The sequence below is a fragment of the Galeopterus variegatus genome, unplaced genomic scaffold, assembly GCF_000696425.1.
Source record: "Galeopterus variegatus unplaced genomic scaffold, G_variegatus-3.0.2 Scaffold817, whole genome shotgun sequence".
NCBI classification, from domain to species: domain Eukaryota; kingdom Metazoa; phylum Chordata; class Mammalia; order Dermoptera; family Cynocephalidae; genus Galeopterus; species Galeopterus variegatus.
The window spans coordinates 279,336-298,276 of NW_007726928.1; the positions used below are offsets into that span (position 1 = coordinate 279,336).

The 18,941-nt window shown below is 57.0% G+C and overlaps 1 protein-coding gene across 1 annotated transcript; it reads left to right on the forward strand.

The window, feature by feature from the left end:
• The first annotated feature begins 4,347 nt into the window (after window positions 1–4,347).
• CLUH (clustered mitochondria (cluA/CLU1) homolog) lies at window positions 4,348–18,880 on the forward strand. The gene is made up of 25 exons (XM_008572667.1): window positions 4,348–4,544; window positions 5,390–5,561; window positions 6,559–6,702; window positions 6,851–6,975; window positions 7,074–7,228; window positions 7,334–7,459; window positions 7,786–7,933; window positions 8,110–8,202; window positions 9,781–10,475; window positions 11,427–11,650; window positions 11,843–11,944; window positions 12,074–12,174; window positions 12,907–13,059; window positions 13,150–13,212; window positions 13,319–13,563; window positions 13,791–13,875; window positions 14,057–14,210; window positions 14,293–14,432; window positions 15,482–15,562; window positions 15,642–15,767; window positions 15,853–15,974; window positions 16,243–16,336; window positions 16,425–16,559; window positions 16,637–16,710; window positions 17,358–18,880. The coding sequence occupies exons 1-25, from the start codon at window positions 4,356–4,358 to the stop codon at window positions 17,542–17,544; spliced, it is 3,933 nt and encodes a 1,310-aa protein (XP_008570889.1). The 5' UTR covers window positions 4,348–4,355; the 3' UTR covers window positions 17,545–18,880.
• The last annotated feature ends 61 nt before the right edge of the window (window positions 18,881–18,941 follow it).

Sequence of the window (18,941 nt, forward strand, 5' to 3'; positions counted from 1 at the left end):
TGAGGGTTGCGATCCGTTGCCGGACACGGAAAAAGACAAAAAAAAAAAAAAAAAAAAGGCTGGGCATCTGACAGAGCTGGTTTTTTCTTGACCTGGCTTCGCTGCCTGTTGCATCTGTGACCTCAGGCAACTCGTTACTAGCCTTCTGGAGCCTCTGTTTCCTCAAGTGAGATGGGATGGCGGAGCCCATTTAGGGACCTGTTGTGTGCAGGCTGGGCTGAGAGTGAGCACTGGCTGTGTGGTAGCCAGATGGAGGGGGTTGTCAACACTCCTCCAGGGTCATTGCCAGGCTTCCCTGCCCCACCCTCTTCAGAGGGCTAAGTAAGGTGTGTTTGGGGAGGAGGTAGGAAGAGAGGGGCTCTGTCTGGGCCTGGCCCTTCTGACCATGTGGTCATTGTGTGAGGCCCAGAACCCTTCATGGGGGCTGTGGAGACTGAGGGTCTGCTTGGTGCTGGACCCTCAGCACTGCCTGAGTCCCTGGGACTGGAGTGAGAGCCTGGCTCCCCACCCCCACCCCGGTTAGAATGGATGCTGGAGCAGTCCTGACTGGGCCCTGGCAACAAGTCAGAGGCCCTGGGAAGGCGCCCTGGCGAGGCTGGGCATGCTCCTTCTCCACAGCTGAGCGGTCTTCAGCCTCTTTCTGCCAGCTCTGTTGTTCCTGGGGGCAGGCCTGGGTTTTCTCCCAGCAGCGCAGGGGCTGCCGGGAAGGGAGGACGGGACTGCCAGCCTCTTGGAGTTGGAGGCCTGGGGCACGGGTGCAGTTGTCCTCTGGGAGACTGGGCCCATCCCCCTCCCACCAGAACCAGTGACTCTCAGGAAGGTGATAGCTGCCAGGTCCCCTGAAGGGGGCAGCAAGATCCAGAGGCCTCAACTGGCCACTTGACCCAGGAGGCAGGCAAGGTGCTCAGTGTCTGCGACTGGTGGACAGGGCGGCCACCTCATGGCCTGGGCCCGGGTCTGCGCCAGCTGTTGCCAGCAGCTGGCTGAAGCAGTCCTGCCCACCCCCAGTGGGGTTGGAGCTGAGGAGAGGACCCCCTTGCTGTGCCCTGACCCTACCAGCCAGTCCCCTAGGCCTTCGGTCTTGGGGGGTTCAGGTACTCCAAATGCTGGCTTCTCCTGCTCCCCTAATGGCTTCACCAGCAGTGAATGCCTCTCTGGGGGGTGTAGGGAAGTGGACCTGAGTGCAGATAGTAGCTCCCGCTGGGGTCCTGGAGTCACTGGGGCCTCCTGGCCCACAGCCGTCCTTCTGGCCGACCTTGAGCAGGGTGCGAGGCAGGGGGAATGTGCCCTTCCCAGGGCCGCCCCAGCAGGCCTGGCCCTGCTGAAACCCGAAGCCAGCCGGAGCTCCAGCCCTGGGCCGACCAGCTGCATGAGGGCAAGAGCAGTGGCAGAGGCTGGAAAGAGGCACACAGGCAGTGCCGGGCCTGAGCTAGAGAGCTGGCCGCCCTGCTGTCATGGCAGTCCTGAGACTCCAGAGCCAAGGAGAGGGCAGCCACCGACCACACCAGGTGGGTTGTGGGGGCAGTGTGACCAGCCAGCCTGCCTGCCTCTTGCTGGGGAGATCACTTGGCCTCTGTCCAGTGGTATGGAGGCCTTCAGGGTTCCTTGGAGGAAGGAGGAGGGGCTGTCCTGGGGGAGAGGAAGGCCCTGGGGAACCAGCCACATTCCTTTGAAATCTGATCAGGGATTAGGTACCCCCTGGGGGTGGCAGGCTCCCTGGGTGGGGAAAGGAGAGCAGGAGCTGTGGCCACCTTGCCTTGTCTTCCCTCTGCTCTTCCTGTCCTCCCCATACCAGACACCCCAAGGAGCACAGGCTGCCTGTCGGGGTCCAGGTATCTGACTTCCCATTTATGGGATCTCAGAGCTCAAAACTGCTGCTCCATATTGGGCGGGGGCCCTTCCTGCTTCTCCCTTCATTTCAGGAGCTTGCCAACCAGCAAAGCTTTCTCAGGGATCCAGTGGGGGGGAGTTGGTCCTCCTATCTGCCATCTCTCTTGCTGCTTTTTGAAAGCTTACCAGCCACCGCCCTATCTCTGTGTGCTCTGTCAGAGTTTTCAGTTTTGGGTGGGGCTGCTCACTTCCTAGGTGCTGCAGTTGCCCTGCACAGGCTCTTGGGTCACTGGCTGGGAGGGAGAGGTTTTTGTGCATCCTCATGGTTCTTGGGAGTTTCACTCCAGATTTGGAGAGGGTGTGGTGGGGACAGAGAGGCAATGACACAGTTATCGAAGGTCCACAGTGGCAAGGGTTGAGGCCCATGCAGCGGTGTGGGGGTGCAAGCTCTGGATGGGAGTCTGTTGTCCACTCAGACTCTGTGGCCTTGGGCCAGGCTCTGAACCTTCTGGGCCTCAGACACCCTTATTTGAGGGGAGGGAAAGGGGACAGTATCTGAGTTCCTGGAGATCCTGTTTATCACCAAGTTAGGCTACAGGGAAGGGGGAGTTGGCTTCTCTCCAAGTCCCCACCACATATCTTCTATATTGAGCTAATCTCCTTCCCTGAGATCCCTGCTCCCTGTTTCTGGTGGGTCTGGCTAGGGACTACGTGGTTCTGGGGAAATGCACCTGGGTAGGGAAGGGGAGGTGGGCTCTGGATGGGATGGGTGGGGATCTGGAGCAGAGCTGGATGAGCTGTCCTTTCTGGAAGGGGACCAGACCCTTCTTAGAGCTGGTACTGTCAAGCTGCAGGCCAGCCAAGGAGACCAGTTTGGCTAATGGGCAGACCCTGGGGGCCAAGGTCCCTATTGGTCCCAAATGGACATCCAGGTAGGCTTGTGTTTTGCTGGAGGGTCTCTGAGAGGAGGTCTTCGGCTCCCCAGGGCAGGGAGGGGCTCTTTGTTCACTTTAGTGCCTGGGTAGAAATGGAAGGTTTTGTCACCTGCACCCTCTTTGTCCCCATAGCATGTAAGTTGGGTGCTATTCACAAATATTGGACTTAGCTATAGGTTTGAAGTAATTAATGCATTAATTTAATGCCTTTTTGTTGAGCCTGGGCAAGAAAGAAGGCAGAAGATAGAGCTGCTGGTGTGAACGGCTACCAGAATGCAGCAGGACAACTGCTCTGGGAGGTGGTGCCATGTCTTCTGGGTATGGGGGTGGGGGTTAATTCTGCCGTCAGGGGTCATTTGGGCAGGCTTTCAAGAAGAGAGTTTTTGTTTCTCCTAGACCTTGGAGGATGAGTGCCTGATGGGGATGGTATATGAGGGCAGCACAAACAAAAGCCCCAAGGCAGGAGGGAAGCCATGTGGCAGGTGCTCCGCGGGAGCTAGCAGGAGCTGAGGTTGACTTTAAGTTGGTGCCTGAGAGTGCTGGCCTATGAAGCTTGCACCTTGTGAGCAGTGGGATTACAGTCATGTGCTGCATAATGACATTTCAGTCAACAACAGACTGCATATAGGTCAGTGGTCCCATAAGATTATAATGGCTATACGATATAGCCTAGGTGTGCAGTAGGCTATACCATCTAGGTGACTTTATGATGTTCCTACAATGATGAAATAGCCTAAAGATACGTCCCACAATGACAAAATCGCCTAAAGACACATTTCTCATGTTAAGCGACATATGACTGTATTAGAAAGGTTCTGAGTGGCACACTTGAAATAGGAGAAATCCCTGCACCAGGGCCATGGCTGTGGAAGCAGAGTCCCATGGGTCAGAGTATAGATTTAGGTTGGGTGACCAGATAGGAGGTGGGGGGATTTCACAGAGCAGGGGCCAGTTTGTGGAGGATGTAAATTTCATCCCAGCGAGATGGTGAGTCTTGGGTGATGCCTAAGGGACAGCACGTTGATGCCTTGGAGGAATCTGGCTCCTTTGTCTGAAAAGATTGAGTGCGGCCAGGATCGGCCATGTGGGCTGCTAGGTGGGAGAGTATTGGGAGAAGGTGAGGGGAGAATGAAGAGAGGCTGGGGCCCAGACCACCCATAGCTCAGGACTATGGAAGAGGATGGAGCTGGAGAAGGAGGGACGAGAGTGTCACACTGGCCAGCAGGAAGTGAGTGGAGATATGGGGTGCTGCTGAGAAGCCAGATGTGTTCAGGCTGGAGAAACCCCTTGGGCTTGTCCCTAAGGGTGGCACTGGTGACCTTGGAGGAGTGGTTTGGGAAGCATGCTCAAGTGGAAGCTGTACTGGTGGAGCAGCAGATGGGAAGGGAGGGCACAGGATGTGGAAGGAGGGTGGTGGCCTGCAGGTGTGCTGGGGGTGAGAGGGGCTGTGGTGTCCAGATTAGGCACACAGACACCATTCTATAGGGCACATGCCCACCTGGGTGGGCTGAGGCAGACAGCCTCTCCACCCCCCAACTAGGCCCATCTGAGTCAGCTCCTTTTTTGTCACCCACAGAGCCACCATCAGTCATGCTGTTGAATGGGAACTGCCCAGAGAGCCTGAAGAAGGAGGAGGGGGCAGTCGAGCTGCCCAGGGAAAATGGGCTGGATGAGGCTGAGGGGGGAGATGAGACCACTGGACAGGAAGTCATTGTCATTCAGGACACAGGCTTTTCTGTGAAGATCCTGGCCCCTGGGATTGAGCCCTTCTCTCTGCAGGTAAGATGGGGTGCTGGGGACCAGGGCCTGAGCTGCTAGGGAGGACGAGGCCAGAAAGGCAAGCCTTGCCCATGTTCGTCCTGGCCCTGTGTTGTAGGCAGGAAACCAAGGGTCCTATGCCTTGCCCGAGTTCACTCAGCTAGTGTGGTGGATGTGGGAGTGGAGTCCAGGTTCAGGTCATTGCCCCATTGCTAGAGGACAGCTACCAGCTGGGACTGCCAGCTGTTTGGGGAGAGGAATGGTAGTGGCTGGGTAGTGTTGGGGTCCCAGGACTCACCAGCCTTTTGCTCTGTGCCCTCAGGTAAGTCACCTCTCTCTGAGTTGTGATTTTACCATCTGTCAGTGAGGAGGGTGGTATTGGGTAGTCTCCAAGGGCAGAGCCAACCCGGAGGTCTTACAGGCTGATAACTCATTGGGGAACCAGGCAAGGCCTTTTTATGTCCTCTGTATCCATAGGCTTGGGCCCCTGAACACCATTTCTGGAAGGCAAAAGCCATTTGCCCCAGGAACCTTACAAGGGAGGAGACGAGATTGACTGACATTTTCTCTCCTTTCTTGCATCTCCCACTGCTCTGCTCAGGGATTGCTCTTAGTCTGCAAGAATAGTTCAGGCCCGAAGGCAGTGGGGCCAGACTTTGTCCTACACACATGCACACATGCACACACACACAGATGGGCATGGAATGTATGAGAAGGGGCCGGAATTTTAAAGCCCAAAAGTGGTAAACAGTATTTTATGCATTTATTCCAGGGACGTAGGTACATTGGGCTGGGGGCAGAGGGTATGTCCTTGCTCCCCAACAGGTAGCCTCTCACCAGGGTGCTTGGGGCCTTCTCTCTGGCAGGTGTCCCCCCAGGAGATGGTGCAGGAGATCCACCAGGTGCTCATGGACCGTGAAGACACGTGTCATCGCACCTGTTTCTCGCTGCACCTGGATGGCAACATGCTGGACCACTTCTCAGAGCTGCGTAGCGTCGAGGGGCTGCAGGAGGGCTCGGTGCTCCGTGTGGTGGAAGGTTGGTCCAGAAGTTAGGTGGCCTGCCAGGGGAGGACCCCCAGGCAGGGCCTTGCAGCACTGCACTCCCCTGCTGGGGTCTCTGTCACAGACACGCATGGAGGCAGGCTTGGAACACCGGTCTGCTTCTTGGGCCGTCACACCTGTACCCTCCTCAGTGCCCACAGATTAAAACAGTTGTGATTATAAAAAAAAAAAAGCAGACAGTCCTAAGCAAGGGCTTGAAATCAGCCCAAATTCTGTAAAGATAATGTTAAGTCTTGTAAGGAAACTAAAAAGTTTCACAGCTCTTGAATTGGGAAGTTGGGCCCAGTGCAGAGCCATCAGCTGGTGGGGCAGGATTGGTTTGGTCGTAAAATCAAAGTTCCCTTGGACATGAGTTCCCTGGGGTGAGCTGCTCAGAGGTTCCCAGGGTGTGTCAGCTTGTTTGACAGCAAATGTAACTTGACTATGCCCACAGTTAATCACAGAAACACCCTCCCACAAAAGAACTGCCATTAAAGTCCCAGGCAGCATACACTGGGGGGAAGTGTTGAAGTCGGGGGTCCTGGGAAGACCTCAGGCCACCCCTGAGTGAGGAATGCCCTGGGAGGACGGGACCGAGGTTGTGAACAGGACCAAGGCTGGGAACAGAACCAGCAGCTCTACAGGAGAGCTAGTGACACCTTAGACACAAGTGGACCAAAAGCAGGTGGCTTTCATGAGGTCCCAAGGCCTGTGTTTGCTTCAAGAGACATTTGGCAGAAGGTTCTTTGCGAACAAGGATCCCTGCCCTTCAGCAAGCAGGGCGTGTGTAGGTGTGTGCGTGTGTGTGTGTGTGTGTGTGTGTTGACACCAGAACCACAGCCTGTGTGTTCATAGTGGAATTTGAAAACAGAAGCCCAAAGTTGGAAATTAAGACCCCCCCATATTAGCACTGCCACAAATGGTTTGCTGTGTCGGGCGGGTTGTTTGGGGCAAAGGGCCCTGCTAACGCCCTGACCCCCCTCCCTCGACAGAGCCGTACACGGTCCGTGAAGCCCGCATCCACGTGCGCCACGTCCGAGACCTGCTCAAGAGCCTGGACCCGTCTGATGCCTTCAATGGGGTTGACTGCAACTCCTTGTCCTTCCTGAGCGTCTTCACTGACGGCGACCTGGGAGGTGCGGGAGGCATTGGGACCAGGGATGGGACGGAGGGCAAGGCCTCCCTGCCTGGAGGGGGCTGGGCCCAAGGTGCCCAGACCTGGTAGAAGGGGAGAGAGGTGGCTCCGGGCGGCCCTGGGCTGACCACCAGCCTCGGGTCCCTCAGACAGTGGGAAGCGGAAGAAGGGCTTGGAGATGGACCCCATCGACTGCACACCACCTGAGTACATCCTGCCAGGGAGCCGGGAGCGGCCGTTGTGTCCCCTACAGCCCCAGAACCATGACTGGAAGGTGGGACTCCTGGGGGGCAGTGAGGAAGAGGGTCCCTGGCAGAGTGGGGCCCACCCCACCAGGAGGCCTGGCCCACTCATGCTTGGCCATTCCTGCAGCCCCTGCAGTGCCTGAAAGTGCTCACCATGAGCGGCTGGAACCCGCCCCCGGGGAACCGCAAGATGCATGGGGACCTCATGTACCTGTTTGTGATTACGGCCGAGGACCGCCAAGTCAGCATCACCGCATCCACGAGGGGCTTTTACCTGAACCAGTGAGTCCCTGCTGGCTTCCACAGCCACCTGGTGGTGTGCTCACCTGTTCCAAGTCTGTGGGCTGCCACTCGGGACCCTGCCCAGTGACCACCCTCTCCCTGCAGGTCCACAGCCTATCACTTCAACCCCAAACCTGCCAGCCCTCGCTTCCTCAGCCATTCCCTAGTGGAGCTGCTCAACCAGATCAGCCCGACTTTCAAGAAGAACTTTGCTGTGCTGCAGAAGAAAAGGTAGTGCCTTCGCCCTGTCTGTGCCCCTGCCTGGTCCACACCACACACAGGTGTGGGATTGAACTCTCCAGCCTGAACTGCAGCACATTTGCCCAAAGAAACTGTGACCTCACCCCCCAGTGCCCAGGAGTCCCCCTTTAGGGAGCTGTCAGCCAGTGCAGGAGGCAGCAGCCCTAGGAGAGGGTCTGTATTGCTTCTGCCTGACCCCAGGGACGCATCTTGGGACAGGAAAATGCTGGAGCAGGTGAGGGCCTTTGGAGAAGATGGGGCCATGGCAGGGCTCTCAGCTCGGGCTGCCCCATCTCCCCCTCCCCTGCCTGCCACAGGGTCCAGCGCCACCCATTCGAGAGGATCGCCACCCCGTTCCAGGTGTACAGCTGGACAGCACCCCAGGCAGAGCACGCCATGGACTGTGTGCGTGCAGAGGACGCCTACACCTCGAGGCTGGGCTACGAGGAGCACATTCCTGGACAGGTGCCTGCAGCCTGGTCCTGTTCCCACTGGGAACCTCCACCTCCACCCCCACCCTGTGTGCCAGGCTGGGTTCTGTGAGCCTTCCTGGAGGCTCCATCTGCTTGTCTCTGGGACTGGCCAGAGCAGGTCATGGGGCACCAGCTGAGCCTGCATCTCCCTCCCTGGTCCCTCTGCAGACCCGGGACTGGAACGAGGAGCTTCAGACTACGAGGGAACTGCCCCGCAAGAATCTGCCTGAGCGGCTGCTTCGAGAAAGAGCCATATTCAAGGTGCCCGCAGCCCCTCATGCTGACTGGCTGCTTCAGGCCCACCCGCCACCCACTGGATGGTTTCCCTGTGGACAGCAGGAAAGTGCAGAAAGCTGGGACAGGCCCGGCCTTGTCAGCTGCCCTGAAGGCCTATCAGGGTACCCTGCAGGGTACCTCCCTTTTCTGGCCTCTTTAAGACTTGAAGTCTGTGGGAAGGAGAGGGCCCTGGCTCCCATCTGGGCTGAGTGGCAAGACCCATTCAGCCGCCCGCCCACCAACAGCCAGGGGCCCTTGCCTGCCCAGGGACTGCTTGCTGTGACCCCTCTAGGGCGTTAGTAAATTTGCATAGCTCTTTCATCTGACTTGGCTTTTTTTTTTTTGTCTTTTTCTTGACCGGTAAGGGGATCGCAACCCTTGGTGTGGTGTTGCCCGCACCGCACTCAGCCAGTGAGCGCACCGGCCGTTCCTATATAGGATCTGAACCCGCGGCGGGAGTGTCGCTGTGCTCCCAGCGCCGCACTCTCCCGAGTGCGCCACGGGGCCGGCCCTTGACTTGGCTTTAAAAGTTATTAGTACTGTTACTGTGGTGGAGAAATGAAGAAAAAATAGGTACTTTAGAAAAGTCAGTCTTAATGCCTAGGGATGATAATGGTACAAATAAGAGCTATAATTGCTTGGGTACTGACTGTGCCAGGTGCTTTAAAGGCGTGATCTTTTGGATACCTTGTAAAGATTGATGCTCTTATCGCTGTTTTTCAGTTTTTTTGGGTTTTTTTCATTACAGTATTATTTATATAGCTTTGATCATTTTTTAAAGTTCTTTGAACATGTTGGCAGATTTTATACTTCCTAAATATCTTTTAATTAAATTTTCTTTAAATAACTAAGCATTGAAAACTTTGCAGAGGGCCGAGCCTGTGGTGCACTCGGGAGAGTGCGGCGCTTGGAGTGCAGCAGCGCTCCCGCCGCAGGTTCGGATCCTATATAGGGATGACCGGTGCGCTCACAGCGTTCACTGGCTGAGCGTGGTGCGGCCGGTCTCAAAAAAAAAGGACAAAAAAAAAAAAAGAAAACTTTGCAGAAATGTTAATTGTCTTAAAGTGGTGAGGTTCTTTTTCCTTTTTTTTCCCTTAAAGAGTCTAAGCTGTGATAGGTCTTTGGTAGACTCACCTGTTGTTGTTCCGAGGGACATGTGATTGATTCTCAAATCAGCGTTTTCCGAACAGAAACACCTATCTAAAGGGCCACTGGGTGTTAATTTATGTGATATCATCACTGCTTTATAAATGAGAAAACTGGGTCTGAGAGGTTACCTGTCCAAGTTCACCTGGCACGTAACTGTTAGATCCCAAAGCTGCTCCAGCCCTCACATTGTTTGTTAATCATTGAGCTCTGCTGTCGGTATGTTTATTTGGTTTCTTCAAAAAATGGTTTTCTTGTCCTCTTCTAAAAAATATGAGGAAACTGAGGGTAGGGTGCCTCGGCTCCCAAGGCAGGCCTGGTTGCCTCCCCCATCTAGGTGAGCTTGGCCGGGGCAGGAAGCACCCTGAGGCTCTGTGGGTGAGGCCTCTCTCACCCTCCCAACCTTGGCTCTCGCAGGTGCACAGTGACTTCACTGCAGCAGCCACGCGGGGTGCCATGGCGGTCATTGACGGCAATGTGATGGCCATCAACCCCAGTGAAGAGACCAAGATGCAGATGTTCATCTGGAACAATATCTTCTTCAGCCTTGGCTTTGATGTCCGCGACCACTACAAGGACTTCGGTGGGGACGTAGCAGCCTATGTGGCACCTACCAATGACCTGAACGGCGTGCGCACGTACAATGCGGTGGACGTGGAGGGGCTGTACACGCTGGGGACGGTGGTGGTGGATTACCGTGGCTACCGTGTCACAGCCCAGTCCATCATTCCTGGCATCCTGGAGCGGGACCAGGAGCAGAGCGTCATCTATGGCTCCATTGACTTTGGCAAGACTGTGGTGTCACACCCACGGTACCTAGAGCTGCTGGAGCGCACAAGCCGGCCCCTCAAGATCCTGCGACACCGGGTGCTCAATGACCGTGATGAGGAGGTGGAGCTGTGCTCCTCGGTTGAGTGCAAGGGCATCATTGGCAATGACGGGCGTCACTACATCCTCGACCTACTGCGCACCTTCCCCCCGGACCTCAACTTCCTGCCCGTGCCCGGCGAGGAGCTGCCTGAGGAGTGCACCCGGGCCGGCTTCCCCCGCGCCCACAGGCACAAGCTGTGCTGCCTGCGTCAGGAGCTGGTGGATGCCTTCGTAGAGCACAGGTGAGGAGCAGCCGCCGCAAGGCCGGGACTGGGGCCTGCTGTATCCACCAAGAGGTGGTGTCATCTGGGGTTCTGGGGCTGGATCCTTGAAGGGAGAAGCTTTGGAGGGAAGAAGGGCTAGCTTTGGCCCCATTTGCTAGACCCCATCCCCATCCCTCACCTGCTGTGATGTCAGGTTCCCAAACGCAGAAATCCAGGGGCTTTAAATTGGTTGCAAAACAGCGAGCAGCCAAACCAGTGACTCGCAGCCAAAGTGGTGCTGTTCTTTTTTTTTTTTTGTCTTTTTCGTGACTGGTAAGGGGATCACAACCCTTGGTGTGGTGTCACCTGCCCCGCGCTCAGCCAGTGAGCGCACCGGCCATTCCTATATAGGATCTGAACCCGCGGCAGGAGCACCGCACTCTCCCGAGTGCGCCACGGGGCCGGCCCAAAGTGGTGCTGTTCTAAGGAGCATTTGGAAATTGTGCTGGGGTGGTTCTGAATGTCACTGTACTAGGCCAGGCGGCAGACACAGGGTCTGGGTGCTGTTGCATTTAGTGCTTAGGAGTTGGCCATGTCAGTCGTCCCACACCATGAATAACTCTCTTCAAAACACCAGTGGCGTTCCTGTCACTGTGAAGAGCCCTAGCCTGGAGGGTGAGCTACTCTTCCCCCATCCCCCGTGTTCCCCAGCTGTCTTCTTCATGTCTGGGGAGATCTTGGTTTTCACTGTGACCTGCCACTGTCTGGAGGAGTTGTGGACTGGCATATGCATGTGTACACCGACACTTGCACACTGAGCAGGGTGTGTCCCCATGCCTGCGGGGTGTCCAGCTCCAACAGGCCTTAACCTCAGCCAGCCAGGAGCCTGGGGTCTGGCTCTGGGCCTGCACCAGCAGGGAGCTGATGGGCCAGCAGTGCTTCCAGGTGCCCCTTCCCATCTCCTACTCTGTCCCGGCTGCTGCGCTCTAGGTACCTCCTCTTCATGAAGCTGGCTGCCCTGCAGCTGATGCAGCAGAAAGCCAGCAAGATGGAGACCCCCACATCATTGGAAAACGGCCGTCCTCCCTCCCCAGACTCCAAGTCTGGAGACCCCCAGCAACCTGAGACAGGAAGTGAGGAGGAGGGCAGCAGTGCTAGCGGCCTGGCCAAGGTGAAGGAGCTGGCAGAGACCATCGCCTCAGACGACAGCACAGGTGGGGCTGCAGTGAGTGTCAGGAGCCCCCAGCCTGCCCGGGCAGCTGGTCCTTGCCAGGGGTGGCCCAGGACCCAGACCGAGAGAGCAGGCAGACATCTCAATAAGGAGCTGGAGGGCAAGGCTTGGGGCAGCCCAGGCCCCCTCCATGGTGGACTGGGGCTGTCTCTCATCGGCTGTGTCTCCACAGCAGACCCTCGGAGCCGGGAGGTGATCTGCAATGCATGCAAGGCAGTGGGCTCCATCAGCAGCACGGCCTTTGACATCCGCTTCAACCCTGACATCTTCTCACCAGGCAAGTGATGGGGCTGCTCGGGGCCTGTCCACCCCTCTGAGCACTGCCCCTGCCACCCTAGTAGGCATCTGTCTTGTCCCCCTTGTCCCCCTCCCGCCTGGCTCAGCTTCTCTGCTCTCCCCCCTCCAGGGGTTCGCTTCCCTGAGTCCTGTCAGGATGAAGTTCGGGACCAGAAGCAGCTGCTGAAAGATGCAGCTGCCTTCCTGCTTTCCTGCCAGATCCCCGGTTTGGTGAGGAAAAGGCTGCAGGGGTGGGCGGGGGGCTGCCCTGAGGGTGGTGTCGTGACTCTGAGAGCTTACAGAACCTTCGCATGTGTGACTCTCCTCCTGACCTAAAGTCAGGCACGTTTTACAGATGGGGAACCTGAGAGATCAGGGAGACCTGGCCAAGCCCACCATGTGGGCTCGTGGCTTGGGGTCTGGGTGTGGCCTCTGAGCCCCGGGTGGTGAGTGGGCTGGGGGATGGGGTGGGAACTAGATGGCAGGTTCCTGTCCTCTGAGCCTAAGCCCCTTGGGTGACGGGTGCTCGCTACCTGCTGGGGCAGGCAGCCGTGAGGTCAGGGCAGGGGGGTATACTTATATCAGATATGGAGCTTCCAAGGCTCAGGACATTGGGGTGGGAGTAAAGCTTGGTCCACAAGTGGTCACTCGTGTTCCTTCCATGTGGTCAAGGAGGACCTGAGCTGCCCATTGGGCTTTTTAGTTCTTCACCCACGTCCCTGGGCCCTACTCTCTGTGGAAGGGGTGACCGCTCTCCTGTTTGCTATGCTCATGTGGAAGGTTCAGGAATGGTTCTCACATCCTTGCTGCTGCTTTGTCTCCCTCCCTCTTTGCTGATTGGGAGCTGGTCTTAGTCTCCTCCTCCACTCAGGGCCCCAGGCTGGTGTGAGCTCCTGGGAAGAACAGGGGGTTAGAAGCAGAGGGCCCACTGGGCTGGAGAGCCTGACCCACTGTAGCCTGCAGGTGAAGGACTGCACAGACCATGCGGTGCTGCCCATGGACGGAGCCACGCTGGCTGAGGTGATGCGCCAGCGTGGCATCAACATGCGCTACCTGGGCAAGGTGCTGGACCTGGTGCTCCAAAGCCCGGCCCGCGACCAGCTGGACCACATCTACGTGAGTGGTGTTCTGGGTGGGCCACGAGTCGGAGAGGGCTGAGATAGAGACTGGGGCCAGGCCAAGACTTTCCTTTTCAAATTCTTTCAGAAAATTGGCATTGGAGAACTAATCACCCGCTCTGCCAAGCACATCTTTAAGACGTACTTACAGGTACTCATCTCCCCAGCCTGGCCAGGGCCTCCCTGGGTGGTCTGGGGCATTGGAGAAGAGCTCTGGGTTGCGGCCCTGGTGACTTTGGTCAAAACCTCCCTCACAGGGAGTCGAGCTCTCAGGCCTCTCAGCCGCCATCAGCCACTTCCTGAACTGCTTCCTGAGCTCCTATCCCAACCCTGTGGCCCACCTGCCTGCTGATGAGCTGGTCTCCAAGAAGAGGAACAAGAGGAGGAAAAACCGGCCCCCAGGGACTGCGGATAACACAGCGTGGGCTGTCATGACGCCCCAGGAGCTCTGGAAAAACATTTGCCAGGAGGCCAAGAACTACTTTGATTTCAACCTCGACTGGTGCGTGAGTGGGTGGCACTCATCACACCAGTGGGATAAGGAGACGAAGAGGTCCAGACATGTGGGGACTGTAGTCACAGGGCCACGGAACAGGGGGAGAGTGTGGAGGGAGGAGCCGTGGAGGGGCACGTGTCTGGGGCAGTGGAAGGTGGGGTGGGAGGTGCGCTGGGGGCAGGGAGTGGAGCGGAGGCTGGGCTGCCCAGGCCCACCTGGCTGCTCCCCCACAGTGAGACCGTGGACCAGGCTGTGGAGACCTACGGCCTACAGAAGATAACGCTGCTGCGGGAGATCTCCCTGAAAACTGGGATCCAGGTGGGTGGAGTTCATGATGTCCCTGCTGTGCCCCAGCTCCATGGGCCCCCACCTCCTGGCCAGGGCCACGGGGGGAGGTGGCTTTCTCGTGGTGGCAGTCTCCAGACACGGTGGGTTGGGAATGTTAGCTGTTTGGGCCTGGGGCTGAGGCTGCTCGTGGGTGCTGGGCTCTCTCCCCCAGATCCTGCTGAAGGAGTACAGCTTCGACAGCCGCCACAAGCCCGCATTCACTGAGGAGGATGTGCTCAACATCTTCCCCGTGGTCAAGCATGTCAACCCGAAAGCTTCAGATGCCTTCCACTTCTTCCAGAGTGGGCAGGCCAAAGTACAGCAGGGTGCGTGGCTAGGTGGGGCTGGGGTCTGGGGGGCTTCCCTCGGCCTGGCCCTGACCTTGCCACCCTTGGGGGTGCCCTGCAGGCTTCCTGAAGGAGGGCTGCGAGCTCATCAACGAGGCCCTGAACCTCTTTAACAACGTGTACGGAGCCATGCACGTGGAGATCTGCGCCTGCTTGCGCCTCCTTGCCCGTCTCCACTACATTATGGGCGACTACGCCGAGGTGGGCCTTGAGCACCCTCTGGGCTATGTCAGCAAAGGCCTTGGGGCCTGGGCTTGGCGTTGGAGGATGGTGTGTGAAGGGACTGGAGCCCCTCACCCAGGGCCTAAGATGCTACTCACCTTGGGAGAAGCAGACAGAGTCCAGGGAGATCCTGGAGAGTCGCTCATCCTATCCCCCCCAGCTCCTTCCCTCGATAACAGTGTCCTTGGGACACTCAGGAGCCTCCTGTGCTCCCAGGTAGTGGATAAAGTGGAAGTGATGTGGCCTTCCCTCCCAGGGACGTTGGCAAGGACATTCTGAGATTGCATGAGTCAGAAGTTTACCCAATACCCAGCATGTGCCCTGCGGGAGCTGCTAGGAGGTGTCTGTTGTGGTCTCTAACTATTCATCTTGTGGCCTTGTGCTGGTCAGACCATTTTGTCTGGCCCCAAGGGCTTCAAGAGGCTGTTTCAGGGCTCAGCGTGCTTTAGGCTCCCCATTCCCGCTTCAATCAAAGGGACTGTTTTTTTCTTTTGTGTACGTGTGGGGTTTTATTAAAACTTTTTTTTTTTTCACAGATGACCAGTAAGGGGATCTTAACCTTTGACTTGGTGTTGTCAGCACCACGCTCACCCAGTGAGCCAACCGGCCATCCCTATATGGGATCCAAATCTGTGGCCTTGGTGTAATCAGCACCACACTCTCCCAAGTGAGCCACAGGCCGGCCCTAAAACATTTTTTTAACATAGGATCCTAAGACATCATATTAATATTTCGTTTTTAGTACAGTTTCAGATTTTTGTGTACGTATTTGCATTGATTTTACCAAGGGGAAGAAAGCTTAAGACGAGATTTTTAAAAGGTCTCAGGGGACATAGACAAACATGGTCACAACTGACGCTGACCCCTCTTCCGCCTTTGTGCAAAGTAAAAATAGAAAGTGCAGCCAGAAGTGACAAGGCCGAGCGTCTAGAGCTGCACTGCGTGTGGCTGCTTGTGCATCCAGGGCCAGGTGGACTCTGGGTGAGGGGTGGTGCCCACCCTAGGATCAACACCCCCACTCTCCCCAGGCCCTGAGTAACCAACAGAAGGCAGTGCTGATGAGCGAGCGAGTGATGGGCATTGAGCACCCCAATACTATCCAGGAATATGTGAGTAGTCTCCAGGGATGGCTCTGCACAGGGAGGGGGCGCCCTGCAGCCTCCCTGACCTGTCGTGTCTGTCCTGCAGATGCACCTGGCCCTGTACTGCTTTGCCAGCAGCCAGCTGTCCACAGCCCTGAGCCTGCTGTACCGTGCCCGCTACCTCATGCTGCTTGTGTTTGGGGAAGACCACCCCGAGATGGCACTGCTGGACGTGAGTGCCGGGGAGGGGGGCAGCAGGGACCAGCCTCCATCTCAGGGCATCGGGAGCTGACCAAGGCCCTCCCAACTGCCCCCAGAACAACATCGGGCTGGTGCTGCACGGAGTGATGGAGTACGACCTGTCGCTGCGTTTCCTGGAGAACGCGCTGGCCGTCAGCACCAAGTACCACGGGCCCAAGGCCCTCAAGGTGGCCCTCAGGTGAGGCTGCACAGGCCCAGACACCCAGGGCCACAGGGTCCCAGGGAGCACTCAGATTGTGGGCAGGGGAGGGATCCAGTGTGCTGTCTTCATCTGACTCCTGAGGAAATTTTTCTCAACCTCCACCAACTTGTGCCCTGGACTTGTTCCCCTCGAGTTGATTCCAGGGAGGGATCTAGAGGAGATGCCACCCCAACCCCCCGGTCAAGCCCCCTGCCCCATCCTACTTACGTCCCTCCTTCACCCGCACACGCCTGCCTCTCCACAGCCACCACCTTGTTGCCCGGGTCTACGAGAGCAAAGCAGAGTTCCGGTCAGCACTGCAGCACGAGAAGGAGGGCTACACCATCTACAAGACCCAGGTGGGCTGGGCAGGGGCTGGCGGTGGAGCTGGGGCTGTGGGCCGGGCCAGCTCTCATCCCTTCCTTCCTCTGCCCCTCTCCCCCGTAGCTGGGTGAAGACCACGAGAAGACCAAGGAGAGCTCTGAGTACCTCAAGTGCCTGACCCAGCAGGCTGTGGCCCTGCAGCGCACCATGAACGAGATCTACCGCAATGGCTCCAGCGCCAACATCCCGCCCCTCAAGGTACGTCCCTGGGCGCGGTGGGGTCCCAACCCCACTCCCAGTGCGCTCACGGACTCTTCCTCCCCGCCGCCTCTCAGTTCACAGCCCCCAGCATGGCCAGTGTCTTGGAACAGCTCAACGTCATCAACGGCATCCTCTTCATTCCTCTCAGGTGAGGCCTCCCGCACCCACCCCCACCTGGAAGTCGGCCTTGAGTTTTTGGTATTTTCAAATGTGCAATATATATGTTGACATGGCTCGAAGTCGAAGGGTGTAGCCAGTGATGAAGGGCTCCTTGTGAACCCTTCCAGTAGTACTCTATGCCTAAGTGAGCGGATACGTAGCAGCAATCCTTTTCTCCCTTCTGTTTACACAGAATTGTAGCATACCACGCACATAGGCTTCTCTTTTACTTAACAATGTGTCATGGCGATCTTCCACATCAGTACCCGAACACTGGCCACGTCCTTTCTCTGGCTGCCTCCTGCTCCAGTGCGGGGATGTGGGCTCCCACAAACAGCTGCCTCTGAGCCCTCACTTCCCTGTTGCCCGCCCCCCGCCCCACTGCCATTTTCCACCCCTCATGTGTAGGAGAGGCCAGAGTGTGCAGCTGATTTGAACAGATGAAGTGCACAGGGCCTTACTTTTGCAGCACTTAGGGACCTTTCTGCTTTGGGGAGGGAAGCGCTTGTTCCACACATGTGCCTTACTGAATAAAGCACAGAGCCTAATCTTGTCCCACGTGCAAGTTTAACCAAAGCCAGTAGGGTGGTGGATGGCCCAGGCCCACTCTGACACCTACTCCCCCCTTCTACTCAGCCAAAAAGACTTGGAGAATCTGAAAGCCGAGGTGGCGCGGCGACAACAGCTCCAGGAGGCCAGCAAAAACAGGGATAAGTCTGAGGAGCCCATGGCCACTGAGCCTGAGCCAGCGGCAGCCCCAGATGACATGGGCTCCCAGCCCCCGGCTACCAAGGACCCTTCTTCCCCGAGCTTGCAGGAATAGACAGGGAACGACAGTACAGTCAGCGGCCCCATTACCCAGTGATCCAGACTCCAGGAGAAGGGGACGCCCCCTGTAGAACAGGAGAGGAAGCAAGTCCCTCTTCTTCCATGTTCCAACCCCATCCCTAACCCCAGCATCCTCCTGGGACCCCAGCCTGGCCTGCCTGCCCCCTAAAAGATGTTTTTGCACTGGTTCAATGAATATACGATGCAGAGGCCTAATTGAAGACAAGTGAATGGAGTGTGTGGGCATCAGTTCCCAGCTGGGGGGCTGGTGCCCCTCAGGCCCCCCCATCTTCGAGCAGGTGTGTACGAGTGTGTCCATGCCCGTGAGTGTCTTGATCCGTCCTTCCTAATTTGTACATAGCCCCTAGTCAGTTCCGAGTGGATGATGTACAGATGAAATTCTCAGGTCATTTGTATGTTTGACATTATGGCTGCTGCTTTTGCTGCCACTACCCCCAGGCCTAACCTGGCTTAAGTCCAGGTTTTAAGCCAAAAAAGACAGAGGTCTTTCCTGTGTCCTGGGATGGGGAGCCAGAGCTCTGTGGCAAGACTGGAGGATTGGGGTGCACTTTAGTTTTGTGGCAAGATGAGAACTGCAGCAGCTTTACTAATTGTGATTGAGCCTGGCCTGGCTGTAGCTCCTGGGTGAGGGGAAGGGGTGTCCATGGTTGTCTTCCAGACATGTGTGGGCCCAGCCCCAGCCTGTCTGCCTTTGGGCCCAGCAGGAGGCACTGCCACAGGCTCTGACATGCCTCCCTGCTCCCTGCACCCCAGATGGGTATAACCTTGGGGCCTACAGTCTGAATGTATCCTTCTCCCCATTTTAACCTTAGCTGCCTAACGCACAGTGGGGATGGGTGGGTGAGGGGCTGGGGGAACCAGGACTGAATCATGGATCCTGGGGAAAAGTTACCAGATAACAGGAGTGATCGTCACCTCTCTGTGGAGCCCCACTCTCTACCTGGTTCTTGACACAAGCAGCTTTGACAGAGAGTAGCCCTGGGTGAGGCCAGGTGGGTCCCCACAGGCCCCAGCTGCTTCCTCTCCCCTGCCTGTCTGTGCTGCTTCTCTGTGCCTGCTGTTAGAGGCCTGACGAGGAGGAGATTGCCACCCTGGGAGCCCGAGGGAGCTGTGTCCGGGCTGGGGCCTCTGCCTGGGGCTTTGCAGAGAGCTGCTTATGGGTATGGTCTGTCCAAATACCTTGTTTCAAAGGGAGTGGGCGTAAACTAGCAAGCAAAGCATCCCCACAGCTGATCAAGAACTTTTTCTTGTTTTTAAACCATCACGTCTTCATTTCACATTGGAATAAAGTGAGTTTTTGAAACCTTCTGCCCCAGACTAACCTGTGTGTTCTGTAACCCAGTGTCATTTGATTGTGAGGGCTGTGGTCAG

What these genes read in the sequence shown, in the direction of transcription:
- CLUH (XM_008572667.1), top strand. Translation starts at nt 4,356, where the DNA reads ATGCTGTTGAATGGGAACTGCCCAGAGAGCCTGAAGAAGGAGGAGGGG. An exon ending in CCTGCCAGATCCCCGGTTTG is followed by an intron (nt 12,175 to 12,906) that starts GTGAGGAAAAGG and finishes TGTAGCCTGCAG; the next exon opens with GTGAAGGACTGCACAGACCA. An exon ending in TTATGGGCGACTACGCCGAG is followed by an intron (nt 14,433 to 15,481) that starts GTGGGCCTTGAG and finishes CACTCTCCCCAG; the next exon opens with GCCCTGAGTAACCAACAGAA.